The following is a 13,888-nucleotide window of genomic DNA, read 5'->3' on the forward strand; positions in this document are numbered from 1 at the left end:
TTCTGAAGTGACAGGGCACCCACCACTGTAACTAGCTACAGAGCTTTCAGCCAGATGCCATCTTTCATTTAAGTAAAACCAAAGGAATGTAATGTTGTGTAACAACAACAAACAAAAATCAGGCCACCTTTTACATAGTTTTGGTGGTGGTTTTCATCTGAGGAACTCAAAGCACTTTACAAGCATTAATTTTATTCTCAAATCCCTTGTGAGGTGGTAGTTACCCAGATTTAATACACAAGAAAACTCATGTTAAGGGCCATGAATAGAACTAAACGTGATTTCTAGATCTTTGTCTTTTGATCACTAGACCTGTCAGTCAGGTGAACTTCCTTTTTAGGGGAGGGGATGTATATTTATTATGGATGGACAGCAAAATTACAAACACAGGCCCCATAATGTTCTACAGGTAAAAAATGAAACCCTAAATACACTTTCATATATATTTTTCTAGTTTATCTTACCACTGAATTGAGTCATGAAGTGGAAATACAGACTAGAGAGAAATAGATACAATTGCCTGAATTTTGCATAGATTAGTTACTGCAATTCTTTGTTTTATTTTTATCATGGCTGTAACTTTTTTCAGAAATCTTGATCCTATTCTCTGTCTCCCCCACATCCATTCTGACAAGTTGAAGAGAAGCAGGTGGAAATACACTAGACTCTTTCTGAAAAGAGAAGATTTTTTGTTTTCATGGTCTTGAGTCTGCAGTTATACTACTTAATCCTGTCAAATCTGACAAACTAAACAGGGTCAGACCAGGTCAGTACTTAAAGGTTTCCTATCAGTAGGTGTCACTCTAACCTCTGAGTCAATACTAACTGAATGCTCCCAGCACTGTGTTAATATAGCCACTGTGTTCATGGTAATGCTGGGTTTTTGGGCTGGAGGTAAAATTTAAATCTTGACGCTTGGTGGTCATTAAAGATCAATTAGCATTTCTTACAAGTGTAGGAATATTAACACCTTATATGCTGGCCAAACTTCAAATGGAGTAATAACGTTCTTTTTACCTAAATTAGATTGCTGGGTACTTTTTAAATTCAGAGTTACCCTGTTACCAGACAGTTTTACTTACGAAAACATATCCTCTATGCTGTTGTATAGTACTATAGGGTGCTATTTTAAACTGCTGCATATGGTGGTAGGCAAAGTGATCCCTGAGCATAGTTTGTTTCAGTTTGTAAAGCAGGTAGAGATTGCGCAGGATGAGAGGTGCAGGACAAATAAGACTATATGATTATTATATTCTTTGTACCAATTAAAACGTTACCATTAAAGATGACTTGCACATTTTAATCCACAAAAGCAATTGAACATTAGAATGTAGACCTGAGACAAATTTGCCTCAAATCTTTTTGTTTTGGCAGAAAAATGCAGATTTGAATCTGTGAATTTTGTTAATTTGAATTGATTTCACTTAGGAGGGGGCACCTGTCAGAAATGTTGAAAGAGTTCACTGCAGCATTTCTGAAATTTAAATGGTTCAACTTTTGTTTAGGAAAAATATTTTGGAATTTCCTTCAATTTTATTTTTAAAAAACCCTCAGTCTAAACTTAAATGTTTTGGATCAACATTAAATGTTTTTTTACATTAGTTTCTAATAAATTCAAAACATTTTTGTTTCAGGCTGTCCTGAAACTTTTTTTTTTTTTTTTTTTTTGAGACTTGCACCGAAACCAAATATTAAGTCCTTCATGCAGCCCTCATAGTATGTTCTACAAACTGATTAAAGTATGTGGGTGTAGTTTACAAAACAGTTTCCTTCCCTTGTATTGCATGTACATTAAGTAGATTCACTGCAACTCTACTCTGAAAAAGCCACCCCATTGAGAGTAGTGAAATGTGGAGGCTACTATTGGGCATATGGAAAGTCTGTTTTCTGTAATATTGCAGGTTTTAGGGCCAGGGAAAATTTAGGAAATATGTAATATTAGAGCATAGAGACTAATGCTTGTTGACTGCCTAACACTTTGTGCCAGAGTACATGCAGAAGTGTTATTCCAAGTGAAAAATAGTGATATTCAGTAAATATGCACTTCAGTAATTTGCAAAATAGGAACAGAGGAGATGATTTGTCATCAGTATTGCTCTTTATTGGGTGCACCTTTTGTACTGCAGTAACTGCTTTCATTTCTGTTTTTGCTGCAGTTTAATGGTAACTAGCTTATGTTAACTTTAACTTCTGATCTGAGTAGTAATCTTTTGGATTTAAAGTAAATCTCTATCCTTTTCCTTTGGATCAACTGACAGCTGAAATTAAGAGCTGAATTCTCTATGCAGGGGTCATGACACTTCATATATTGAAAAGATTTCTTCCACCTTTGGTATAAAACAGTGAAGTCAAAGACATTTCTGTGGGAATGTCTCTCATATATAAACTATAGCTGGCTGAGAAGGTCTCCCAATGGGATTACACAATCTTGAAAGAAGCCATTTTAACATCTTCCATGTACTTCCCACTCTTTCACATACTACTTTTACTTTAAAGCAAGGTTGATAACTATCACATTTACAACCCTGTCCACCAGCACTGAGCAACAGCCCTTTTTAAATATAAACCGATCATAAGTTATTACCTGGGTTAGTTGCATAACCCTATTATAAACAGGTTGGGAATTAATCACATGGTTTTTTGCTCTTCAGATGCTCCTATAGCTGTATCACTTAGGACATGGCCAAATATGGAAAATTAGAAACAGGGCAAGCCAGGGTTTCTTACCACAGTCTTCATTATTACTTTCTTTAAAGACTTAGGAATATGTCCCTTGAGGCTTAAAAGTAAGCCTGAATATAAAGCTTGGGAAAGAAAGTTTAAGGTAGTTAGGTGTATATGTACATGACTGACTGAATAGTGTACATTGTAATATGTGAAACTATGAATAAAGCTTTTTTTAAAAAAATCAATCTGGTACTCCTTTACTTACATTGTGGATTCCATCTATGCTCCCTGCAGGACCTTTTGGTGGAAGTGGAACCATTGATGATGTTTAATTGCTACTAGTTGTAACAGTTAGCACTGGCCTGGCTGTTTATCCCTGTGGATGGTGCTCAGACAATGGCATTGGGAAGCTATTACCATACCACAAATGAATGTGGATAACATTCATGCTCTGCCCTGTGTGTACTGAATTACTCTGTCACTTAAATTTCTGGTCAGCATCAATGCTTCCTTCAGAAACTAATTTAGGCTGAGAATTGGTTAGTGCTATTAACTATTGGTCAAAAATTACCGATTTTTCACAGCTCCGTTTACCTCCCTTGTAAATGACAGCTGACCTGCCCTTAAAGATCAAGAGCATGTTGACACTTTATCCCTTTGCTAGAGAAGTTAAGATGCATCAAATAGCTCTCTGTACATGTGTGTGCAAACTACAGTGCATTCAGCGGGTGGTGAAGGATGAGTAAAGAAATGGGATTAATACTACCAGCTTAAAAAAAAGAAAAACTTTATCTTGACTCATCTAGATCCTCATCACTGCTGACTCAACAACTGTCTCATAGACTGTACACTGGAGGAAAATCCATTTTATTACAAAACAGCCTCTGCTTGGGGAAGATCTAAATTAAAGATTTGATCCCACATCTGCTGTTTCGCTGGTAACAAATTCAATTTTAGCCAAGTTTAGTTAATCTTTTGTTGCATATCCCCCTTCTCTGGTTATGTCTTCACTGCAACCTAGCTCAGCAGCACTCAGGCTAGTCAGGTGTGAGTGGCAACACACAAGTCACTACGTGCACATTAGTACTGCACACACCCATGGAATGTGCTAGGTCTTCCAGGAGCAAAGCCTCTAATTCTTAATCCTACAGTAAGCCAAATCATTGATTCTTTCCCAGTAAATTATGGGAAGGTGGTGGAGGGCTATAAGCATTTGATTTGCATAATCCCTGCAAAATTGGCAGGTTACTAGCCCAACTGTAAATAGTAGAAAGGCTTTAGCCTGTACCCTAGAACGAGACAGCTTGTTCTGGTGTAAATCAACACCATGCTTGGATGAGAGTATTTTGTAGACAGGTGCCAGATTAAGGGCAACAGCCAAACAGAAGCCCCAGTAAACTGTGAAGACAGTCTCTGTAGCACAGCTGACAACACTACATTCTTCCTTGTCATTTAGGCCTGTAATTGGAGGTTATTTTTTCAGTTCCTCCCTCTGCTTTTTAACCCAAAGCCTCCAAGTCCTGCCTTCTTATTATCAAACTGACTTTTTTTTTTTGATGACACCACAGAAATTAGTTCAGGCCCACCCCATCTCCCATCTTAACTAATGCACCCTTCTCTCTAGCTTCAACAAGCTTTGCTTTCTACCCTCCTCCCCCTTCCACTGAAAATATGGCTTCTAGTGCTCTTTTTCTTGCCAGTGGTTCTGACCACAATTCCTCTCTTTGAAAGCCGTTAGCACCTGCCTCTGGTTTTGAGCCATCCAGTTCAAATTTATTTACCTCACTTTCAAAGCCTTTTCTAACTGTTTCTTGCTTTTTCCCATGTTGTGTGCTCCACAACTTCTGCCCCATCATTCCTCTTTTTGTCTGCTGTTCTCAGCCCATCTCCATGCTTTCTTCCATGCCATCTCTGTATACAGAAAACCTTTTGTGAATTAATCTGTGAGGTTACTATCCTTTGCTTCAAATTCACACTCCAGATCCTGCTTGGAAAAACAAACAAAAAAAGTAAGCCAACCAATGATACCAGCGCTTGGGTTTTGGGGTTGGTTTTTTAAAGATGGGTGCAGTCCTGATCCCAGTAAAATTAATGCCTTAAGTCCCATTGAGTACAACAGGATTTCACCATTGGACCATAAACAGTTAACCTGTATTACATCGTTATTTTTCTTGTTCCTCCCATTAGGTTTATCACACTCATTGTGTCATGTCTCAAATTACAAAGTAGTCATGCAAAAGTTACAGGGGACTAAAATAGGGTTTTATAATAGTGCCCCCAATAACCTTTGCTTTGGAGGTTCCCACCTCGCCATGCCTGTCTTCTGCAAAAATGGAGAGCAATATCTGCTGAGGGAGGACATGAAAAATCTTATTCCAATTGATATGCCTCTTGAATATCCTCTGTTACAAAGCTAGGGGAACAGCCTCTCTTTAATACACTAATATGAACCAATAACATGCAACAGTTGCAGTTTAATTTTTGAAGTATTTTTCATCAGGCTAGTATAATGTTACAATGCATACATTTACAATAAAAATGACTCAACCAAAGTTCCAAGCACTGTAAGGTATACAAGTGGGAACTGCTCCACAAAGATAGGTGTCTAAAACATATTCATATTTTACTTGTAATGATCATTACAATAATTTCACAAGCAACATGAGGATAGTGCTTCCATTTTTATATAACATACTCAAGTTCTGCATCTATTTCTAACAGCAGACACAGTAACACCATAATGTACAATGTTACGTTTTAATGATGTGCAACAATATTGCCAGAATCTCTAACTACTTTTCTTTTGTACTTTAAAGCAGAATGTATTTGCATAACTTGTTCTCATTGCCAATTTTGTGCGTGTATTTCTTCAAGAAAATCCATTCAAGCTCTCCTTTAACAAACTTTACAGCCAATGTTCAAAATATGGAATACACTTTTTTAAAAGTACAATTAAAATCAGGAGTCTCATGTATTAGAAATGAATAAACATTTAAAAACACATAGGGCCAGAGTCTCAGCACAGTATAAACTGTCATAGCTCCATTTTCTTCAAAAAAGCTACAACAATTTATTCAAGTTGCTGATCCGGTCATTCAATATAATGCTAAAATAAGGCTTGCTATGAGCAACTAAATCTTTTATCCCAGTATGGCAGCCCTCCTATGAAGCTGGAGCTTCCTGGTCTTTTTCATTCTGATAAGAAGCTTTGTGTATAAAACTATCCTACAAAAGTACTAAATTACTAGAAATTTATTAACTCAACAAATTTATGAATAGCTGTGGCATTTGCCTATGCAAACTCTGCCTGTAAAACCTATGCTTGAAAGAATAACTAAAGCAAATTTGTGCCTCTATCATTTCATGTTCAATTATAACTCAAGCCCAAAGTGACTTCAAGATAAGACCATTATAATAAATATTTTTTAAATTATTTATTAAATTAATAAATTTATTAATGGTTCAGTTATAAATGTGGGCTCATAAAAAAAGGTGAAATAAAGTAACTCAGTATAAAAAAAGACAATCCAAAATGTTAGTATTTTACTGGTGTTTACCTCAAAGCACTCAGTTTAAATTTTTGTTTAAAATTGAATATTTCCATACCTTAGTCACTAATAAGCTCTTAAGTTATTAAAATGGACAGAGTATTTAAAAAAACATTTTAAACAACCAGCATATTTTATTGCTTTGTTCCACTTCACTCAATGAAAATAGATTACTTATTTCTAGTCAGTTTCACTTATGGGTTTTTATGTCCTAGCAATATTCAACAATGTTTGGGTTGGCAAAGACAGCAAGAGAAAGTTTACATCTAAACAAAAATGTCTTTATTGAATTTATTTTAAACCAAGCCATTTCTATAGGATTTGAAAAAAAATATTTGCCATATCTAATTTTTGGGCCTAAATCTACCTAAAAATAAGTATCCTTTTAACTATAGTTTTGGAGTAACATTATAAAAAGTGACTTAGGCCTTAGAAGCTTTTGGAAATTGTACCCTAACTCAATTAAAATCAATGGGATGTGGGTGCTTTTGAAAATTTTACCTGTGGTCTTTAAAAATTGCCATTTTTTGGTCTGTTTCAGAATGATTATATAAATACAATGTAAAGGCTAGAAAACAACAAACTATTGTTACTTAGATTGTAAGCCCCTTGGGCAGGGACCATCTTTGTTCTATGTTTATACAGCACCTAGCACAATGGGTCCTGGTCCATGACTTAGGCTCCTAGGTGCTATGGTAATACAAATAATAAATAAACTAAACTATGATGCCTATCTATCATTCAGTGCAAAGTCATGGTTTATGGAAATGTTTGTGCATTTATTTTTATATTCTTCCAGTTTTACTCAAAGAAACTGTTGGCGTTTGAAAGTTGGGTAGAACTCTACTAGACTTTAGCCCAACAATTAAATTCACTTTATCTGCAAAGGCCTGCCCAGCTACCCAGATCCAACTGGAGGGTCAGGGTCCCATTTACGCACCCAAGTAATCATTTGCTTTCTTCATTTCTACTTTTACTTTGCCCTACATGATTTTAATAGAAAAATTGACAAAATTGTTCAATCTGAAAGTTTTAAGAAACAAACCCAATATTTCAGCAATATACACAACCACTTTCAAGGCAAAAATACTCAGCAAAAACACAGTTATGTACAGTAGGCATAATTATGGAAATATAAAAATAACATTTGGAAAGCAAAAATAAATGAATAATTCTGTATGGCTCTGATAAGGTTAAAAGAAGTAACCACAAGGGGCTTAAATAAATGTTCATAATGGCAGAGATTACCTTTCTTTAACATTGTGTCTTATTACACTTAATAAGTGCTTGTTCTGCCTGGACCTTTACAATACACAATTGCACAGCTCCTTTTCTTTGGAATTTTTTAAAAATGTTCAACAACAGTCCTTGCTCTTCATCTGATGAATAGCTGTCATTTCAGACAGTGAGAAACACAGCTTCATCTGAATCTTTGCCACTGTCTTCGCTAGGCAGGCAACCACCACCACTTGGGGACCTGCAGCTCAAATCCTCCACACCTGACTCCTGATCACTGTTGGCTGAGAGATCAGGATCAGAGCTTTTCAGGTTGTCCTGGGTCAGAATCAGGGCCGAGTCTTCTTCATCTCCCTGTGAAGGGCTCCGGGATGGGAATGATTTCACATTGTTACTGTAATCCTGGGGTGTGTTAGCTATGCTGTTGTTAGAGATAGAAAGCCCTAAATGTTTGTTTCGGTCTTGTTCCTTACAATTTTCCTTTCTGTTGTTTAACTGCACTTTTTTTAAATCTGCCAATCTCTGAAAGAAAAACAATATACTTTATTTATTACACACACATGCACACGAGTTTAGGGCCCAATTTTGCTATTGCGTACCTCGGTAATGAGCACACTGTAAATACTTAGGGTCAAGATCTGACCTGACTTGCACCCTTTGCAAGTGTTTGTCAATCAGAATTCTTTTCTTGACTGCAGTGGGGTTACACAGAACATTAATAATATCAGCCTTTAGGCCATATGAGCCCTAGAAAAATTAAATTCTGTAGGAGTTTGTGTTTTGTGCAGGTACCAGGGCAAAATTTCACCCCCCCAAAAAACAACCCTGGCTTCCACAGATACCAAAGGCAAAAAATTCCCATTGAGTTCAGTTCCAGGAACTCCCTCTGTGTTTGAAAAGCACATAGCAGATGGTGGATGCCACCACCTTTTAAGTAATAACAGTATGAGTTTATGGATTATTTTTGCCATCTTGGTATTTTATATGCCTGACCTCAATTGCAAATGTCCTGTAGAAAGGTGAACAAAAACTACCTATTCAGCTGAAATTCATCAAAGACTTTCATGGTAACTAGCCTTATTTAGAGAATATGAAGTCTGGGATAATCAGATCATGGGTCTATTACCTCTTCTAAGACCTCCAGCTCTTCCTCTAACTGCTGAGTTTCTTCTTTCACTGCCATCAGGTAATCGGTAACTGACTGTCGAGGATGCATCCCCTTTTCAAAGCGGTTATACATTCCGCTCCAGAACCTGGAATCGACAGCAGGGACTCTCAGAAGTGTTACATGCAGGCATTATGCAGGAGTACACTATCTTAAAAGTACAGAAGCACCGTACTGCATGAGGTTAATTGAAAAACAGATTTACTGCCATAAATTTTTCAAGTACTGTGTATCACGTATGATTGACAAAAGAAGCATATGAATATAACTCTATAGACTAAAACCGGCATAAATCAATTATATACAATTTTAAGAAACATCAGGCTATGTTTGATTTCGATCCCAACTTTGATCTAATCTGTATGGAATACTGACTGATAGTAATTCTTTAAAAAAAATTTTTTTTTAGCTTATTAAGGGTATTTACTATCAACAAAGATGCATGTCCTGTCAAAATGAATACACGCTTTCTCTGAGAACAACAATAACTTAAGTTGTATTGTTTATTTGTTCTTCTATACCCTCTATTTAAATATACTATAGAGCAGTAGTAACTGCATCAAAAATAAGGCTGAAGCCAGCTTTCCATTATAATTTCAGCCTCTTTCCTGTTTTTCACAAAAACAATTGATCCTCCTGAAGTTGTCTGTGCCACAGCTCATCTGAGGGTAGTTTTTTCTGGGAAGCTGGGTAAAAATCAGAAAAGTCATTTATAAGTTATGGTGTTGTGAAAAGTTACTTAAAAATACACATTTAATAAAAATATTAAATAGGAAGAACCAAAATATCTCCACAGGGTGAGTCTGTGTTTTGTTGGCCTGGCTGAAAAGTGCCTTTGGGTACTTGGTGTATATAAACATGACTCCACTGAAATCAATGAAGTTGTACCCACGTCCACTTGCTCTAAAGTTGACCCTAAATATTAAAAGAGAAACTTGCATGTACTGGCACAGAGATGTCTCAATATGTGATCACAAGGCATTCTATGAACTACCTTACAGACTGATGACGCCTATCTTCACCTGCTGTATCACACTGGTAAGGCAGTATTTTATTATCATCATTTCTTCTCCGCTTGTCATTGAACAAGCCTAGGACTTGCTCCTGAGTGGCGCTGAGTACCACAACTCTCAATGGAGCTAATGAGATATGCTGGTGCCACTCAGGTGCTCTGCAATTTTCAGGATTAGGTCCCAGACATTGACTCAGAAAAGCGCTTAGGGCTAGATCAACAAAAGTACTTGGATGCTTAACTGCCACTTTAGGTGCCCAAGTCCAACATTTAGGCATCACTGAGATCCAAAGATCCCCACTCAGCTGTTACCCAACCCTACAGGCATCTAAATTTCCACCATTAAAGTCCCTCAAGTACCTAAGTTTCTGCCAATGAGCATATGCACCATTATCTCAGTCTGGGCACCAGATGCCTAACTCATCGCTAAACCCCAGTGGAATCCGCAGAATAGGTGCTGCCCTGCCGATCTTGCCTGTGGTGCCTGATCCAGTAGGTGTTCTCTGAGCACACCTAAACCCACACAAAACGCACAGAGGAAGAGAAAGAGGCGGCAGTGGTGGTGCCTGAGCCAACTCCGCCAGCCCCTTATAATTTTTAGACCAGTGGTTAGCACATTCACCTGGGATGTGGGAGGCCTGGATTCAGTCTGCCCCCACCCCCCCACTCCAGCCTGATGTGGAGCAGCGGTCTGAACCTGAGAGTCTTCCCCCAGTATTTAATTATTTATACACAGTGGAATAGCTCCAATAGGAGAGATTGCGAGAGACCTGACCAGAATACCCCATAGCTGCTAGTGATTACAGCACTTTTGTGGGAAGGGGGAGCCCATGTTCAAATCTCTTCTCCACATCAGGTAGAGGGTAGAATGGAACTGAGGCCTCCCATAGCTGAGTACCCCAACCACTGGACTAAAGGTTATCAGGGTGATACCTGGTGTAGAATTTTCAAAAATTGGCTTAGGTGCCAACTCCAGGAGTGTGTTTGTGGCTGTGAATCCCACATGGAGGTAGGCACTTTCCTCTGACCCAGATTCAGGCGCCTAAGTCCCTTTCAGGGGCAGGGCTTGGAACATAGGGAATACAGATGGACTGAAGTACATGCTGAAGCGCATTCCTGAATGGAGACCTTAACAACTGATTCTAACTATGAAATCTTTGCAGGTTAGCAATACCAAGCTACCGTAGACTGCACTGCAATTCATTTAAAATAAGAGACCTGTAAAATAATAACCCATGCTAAAAAAAGAAGCCCTTAGAAAAATGGAAGCAGCATATGGTTTTAGAAACCAGGGTTTTTTGTATTTGCTCCTGAGCCATGCAGCCCATCTGTGTGCTCTTGTGTGATTTGTTGACACAGCTCTCAGTTAAATAACTGTGCTCTTTAGCCTGCAAATGAAAAGTCAGCTGGGATGAGGGCATGTGCCATAAGTACGTTTGGATAATTGTACGTCACTCCCCTATTTTCTAATTCTCCTGGTAACGTGGCCAGCACCTGACTGTCTACGTAGGTAAATCAGCAGAGAGATTAAGTAACACACTTGAATTAAGGTGTCTAGCCAACAGGCAGAGCTATTTTAGGAGATTTTTGCCTAGTATAAAGTGGTTTCTTTTTTCTTTGCCAAACCTACGTTAATTTAATAATTACACACACACACACACACACACCCTATATTCATTAACACAAAAGGCCCAATTCTGCAAACCCTTACTCAAAGTAGTCCGATTAAAGTCAATGGGATTACTCACAGGAGTAAGTGTCCCCAGTATCAGGCCCCTATTTTGTAAGTCTCTGTTGCAAATATTGCTCTACATAAAGGGACCCTGTCAGATTATAATTAGTGTTTTCAGTTAAACTATTTTTTAACCTGTGGTACAAATGTGACATGGAGTATTAAACATGAAAGAATACTAACATTAATTACTTTTTAATCATTTAGGTTGTTTGTTTACCTTTTAACATATTTCCTAGCTTGGAATATGAAAATAACTATTCAATTGTACTTTTGCCTATAATAATTTTTAATCACTTTCAGATCTCTTGTATTAGAAGCAAAATACACTGTTTAGTTGAAAAAACAATAGTAACATTGTGTATGATGTTATACACTATAGAAACTTGTAAATACCTAAATGTGTGGGCCCTAATTATCCTCCCACTGTTACCTAGAATTTAGTAGCAAAGTTGGACAGTGAGATTTACTTATTTACTAAGTACTTGTTTTAACAACTGAGTGAGATCCTATGATCTTTCTGAAACCATTTGTTTCACCTCTGATGGTGATTGACTCAGGGAATCAAATATTTATCACAAAATCTGGTATGGCAGAAATCTAGTGCCCACAGACTAGAATAGAATTGAAAGAGCCATATCCCAGTGGAACAAGTGTCTATGCATGTAATAAGTACACACAATGATCAATTGCTGTCTAGTCTTAAGCTTCTTTTGTAGCTAGTCCAGTACTGTGACACAGTATAGACACCCTCACTGAGTACTAGCAGGCAGAGTTTACTCACTGTAGCTGGCCCTGAATTTACCATTGTATCTATTAAAGTACTAGAATAAAATATGTAAGATTAAGTACTGAGATGAACAGTTTTGTCCTAATACAACCCACTAACAACACACACCATGCAGTGGCAACACGTGAAGTCACCTACTTGTATAAGAAATTGCAGGGAGCAGTCTGTGGGCGCAGTGTCCCCTGGGTCTGACTGTGGTCTTCTCTATACAGAGGATTCATGTAATCTGAACGATTCTTCCACAAGTGAGCCCAAAGCGAATATGTGCGTTCTTGAATTCTGAGAAAGGATTTAAAAGAAAAACACAAACTGCTTTCCCGTGCTGCAGGTCTAGATAGAAACTAGGGAAGCACAGAAATGAAGTGGTGTGTTGAGACCACTGCACCTGTGTATTCATGAATCCCAAGGCTTCTCCCACACCTCCCCACTACCCTCCTCCCCTTCATGGCCTTGATGACCTACATGGGACTGGTGCACAGACACTTCCTGCAGCATGTAATGGGTCAGGCACCCCACTGTGGCTACTTCTTCAATGGTTAACTCTCCTTATACAGCCCATAAGTGGTCAGACGACCTTCCTGTGGTTCTCCACACCATGAGTAAATTTCAGCCACATGCAAATGCAGTGACATTTCATGTTAGCAACAGATTGCAGGGCAGGGCTGGGAGGGCAGCTGCACCTGCGGAGCGGCGCTGTAACAGATAACGGTGATTCTGACACCTTTACAGGTGCCCAGTGGGGCACCACTCCCTTAGAGGTCACAGGGGTTATGCCAAGTTCCACTCTTTTCTGTGCGTGCGTCACTGCAGGTTCTAGGGATCATCAGTTTGCACAGATACAATTTGACACAGCTGTGTGATCTGTGGTACTAAAAACAGTATTGTAGATGTTGCTGTGAGCTCAGACTGGAGCTTGGGCTCTGAAGCCTGGGGAGGAGAGTGGGTCCTTTCTGACCCCCTTGTGAGGGATCACAGGTCTTGCACCTAGGTCTCCAGGCCACAAGCACCACCCTACAGTTTGGTGGTACCAGCAGGGAGTGTGGGCTAGTGGATCCTAGCTCTCTATAGGCACCTCCCAATTGGAGGAGATGTCCACCCTCTCTGCTTGGCTCAGACTCACTGTTTAAGCCAGGAGAAGGCACAGTGCTGAGCAACTACGGGAATCTTTGGCTGACTGCTACACTGGACTCTGACTTCTTTCCCGATTCCTGCCTTCCTGTCCTGCTCCTCGTTCTTGCCCTCCTGCCTTGCTCCAGGCCGCTGCTTCTGTGACCCTTGGCTTGATTCCTGACTCTGTCTCTGACCTATGGCACCTGACCACCAATACTCTGACCAGTAGGTATGACTACCTACATTCTGGTCTATGACACCCCTTATTAGAAGTAAGAGGCATATAAGCAGACAGCCAAAAATAAGGACAGATTCTGTGGACTATGAACAATTTTAAAAGGTCTTGATCCTTAACTTGAACTGACTCCTGAGGCTTACAGAAAAAGATTTCTGGGGTGGCAAAAGCATAATGAGATGACTTATATGGAAATGTCAACCCAGAAGGGCAAGTACATCCACAAACAGGGGAGTCACTACGACAGACGATTTGTATGCCCTGGTGGGGTTGGAACAGTTCTATGTCGTCTATCCACATGACCTTAAAATGAGGGCTAGTGGACAAGAAACCAGGAAATTTGTACTGCTGGACAGTAGGTAAGAGGAGTATGTGAGGAACACAAGAACTCCA

At 38.9% G+C, this 13,888-nt stretch overlaps 1 protein-coding gene across 1 annotated transcript in view; it reads right to left on the reverse strand.

The window, feature by feature from the left end:
- Window positions 1-5,121: 5,121 nt before the first annotated feature.
- MTMR7 (myotubularin related protein 7) overlaps window positions 5,122-13,888 on the reverse strand; it is a 69,684-nt gene continuing 60,917 nt past the window's right edge. The window contains exons 12-14 of the mRNA XM_067530567.1: window positions 12,289-12,429; window positions 8,578-8,704; window positions 5,122-7,973 (exon numbers count right to left, since the gene is read on the reverse strand). Of these exons, the coding sequence (XP_067386668.1) occupies window positions 7,614-7,973; window positions 8,578-8,704; window positions 12,289-12,429 (628 nt within the window). The 3' untranslated portion in view covers window positions 5,122-7,613. The remainder of the gene's footprint in view (window positions 7,974-8,577; window positions 8,705-12,288; window positions 12,430-13,888) is intronic.

Source organism: Emydura macquarii, unplaced genomic scaffold (assembly GCF_026122565.2).
Source record: "Emydura macquarii macquarii isolate MOO-44397 ecotype Brisbane River unplaced genomic scaffold, CSIRO-AGI_Emac_v2 contig_3108, whole genome shotgun sequence".
NCBI classification, from domain to species: Eukaryota; Metazoa; Chordata; order Testudines; family Chelidae; genus Emydura; species Emydura macquarii.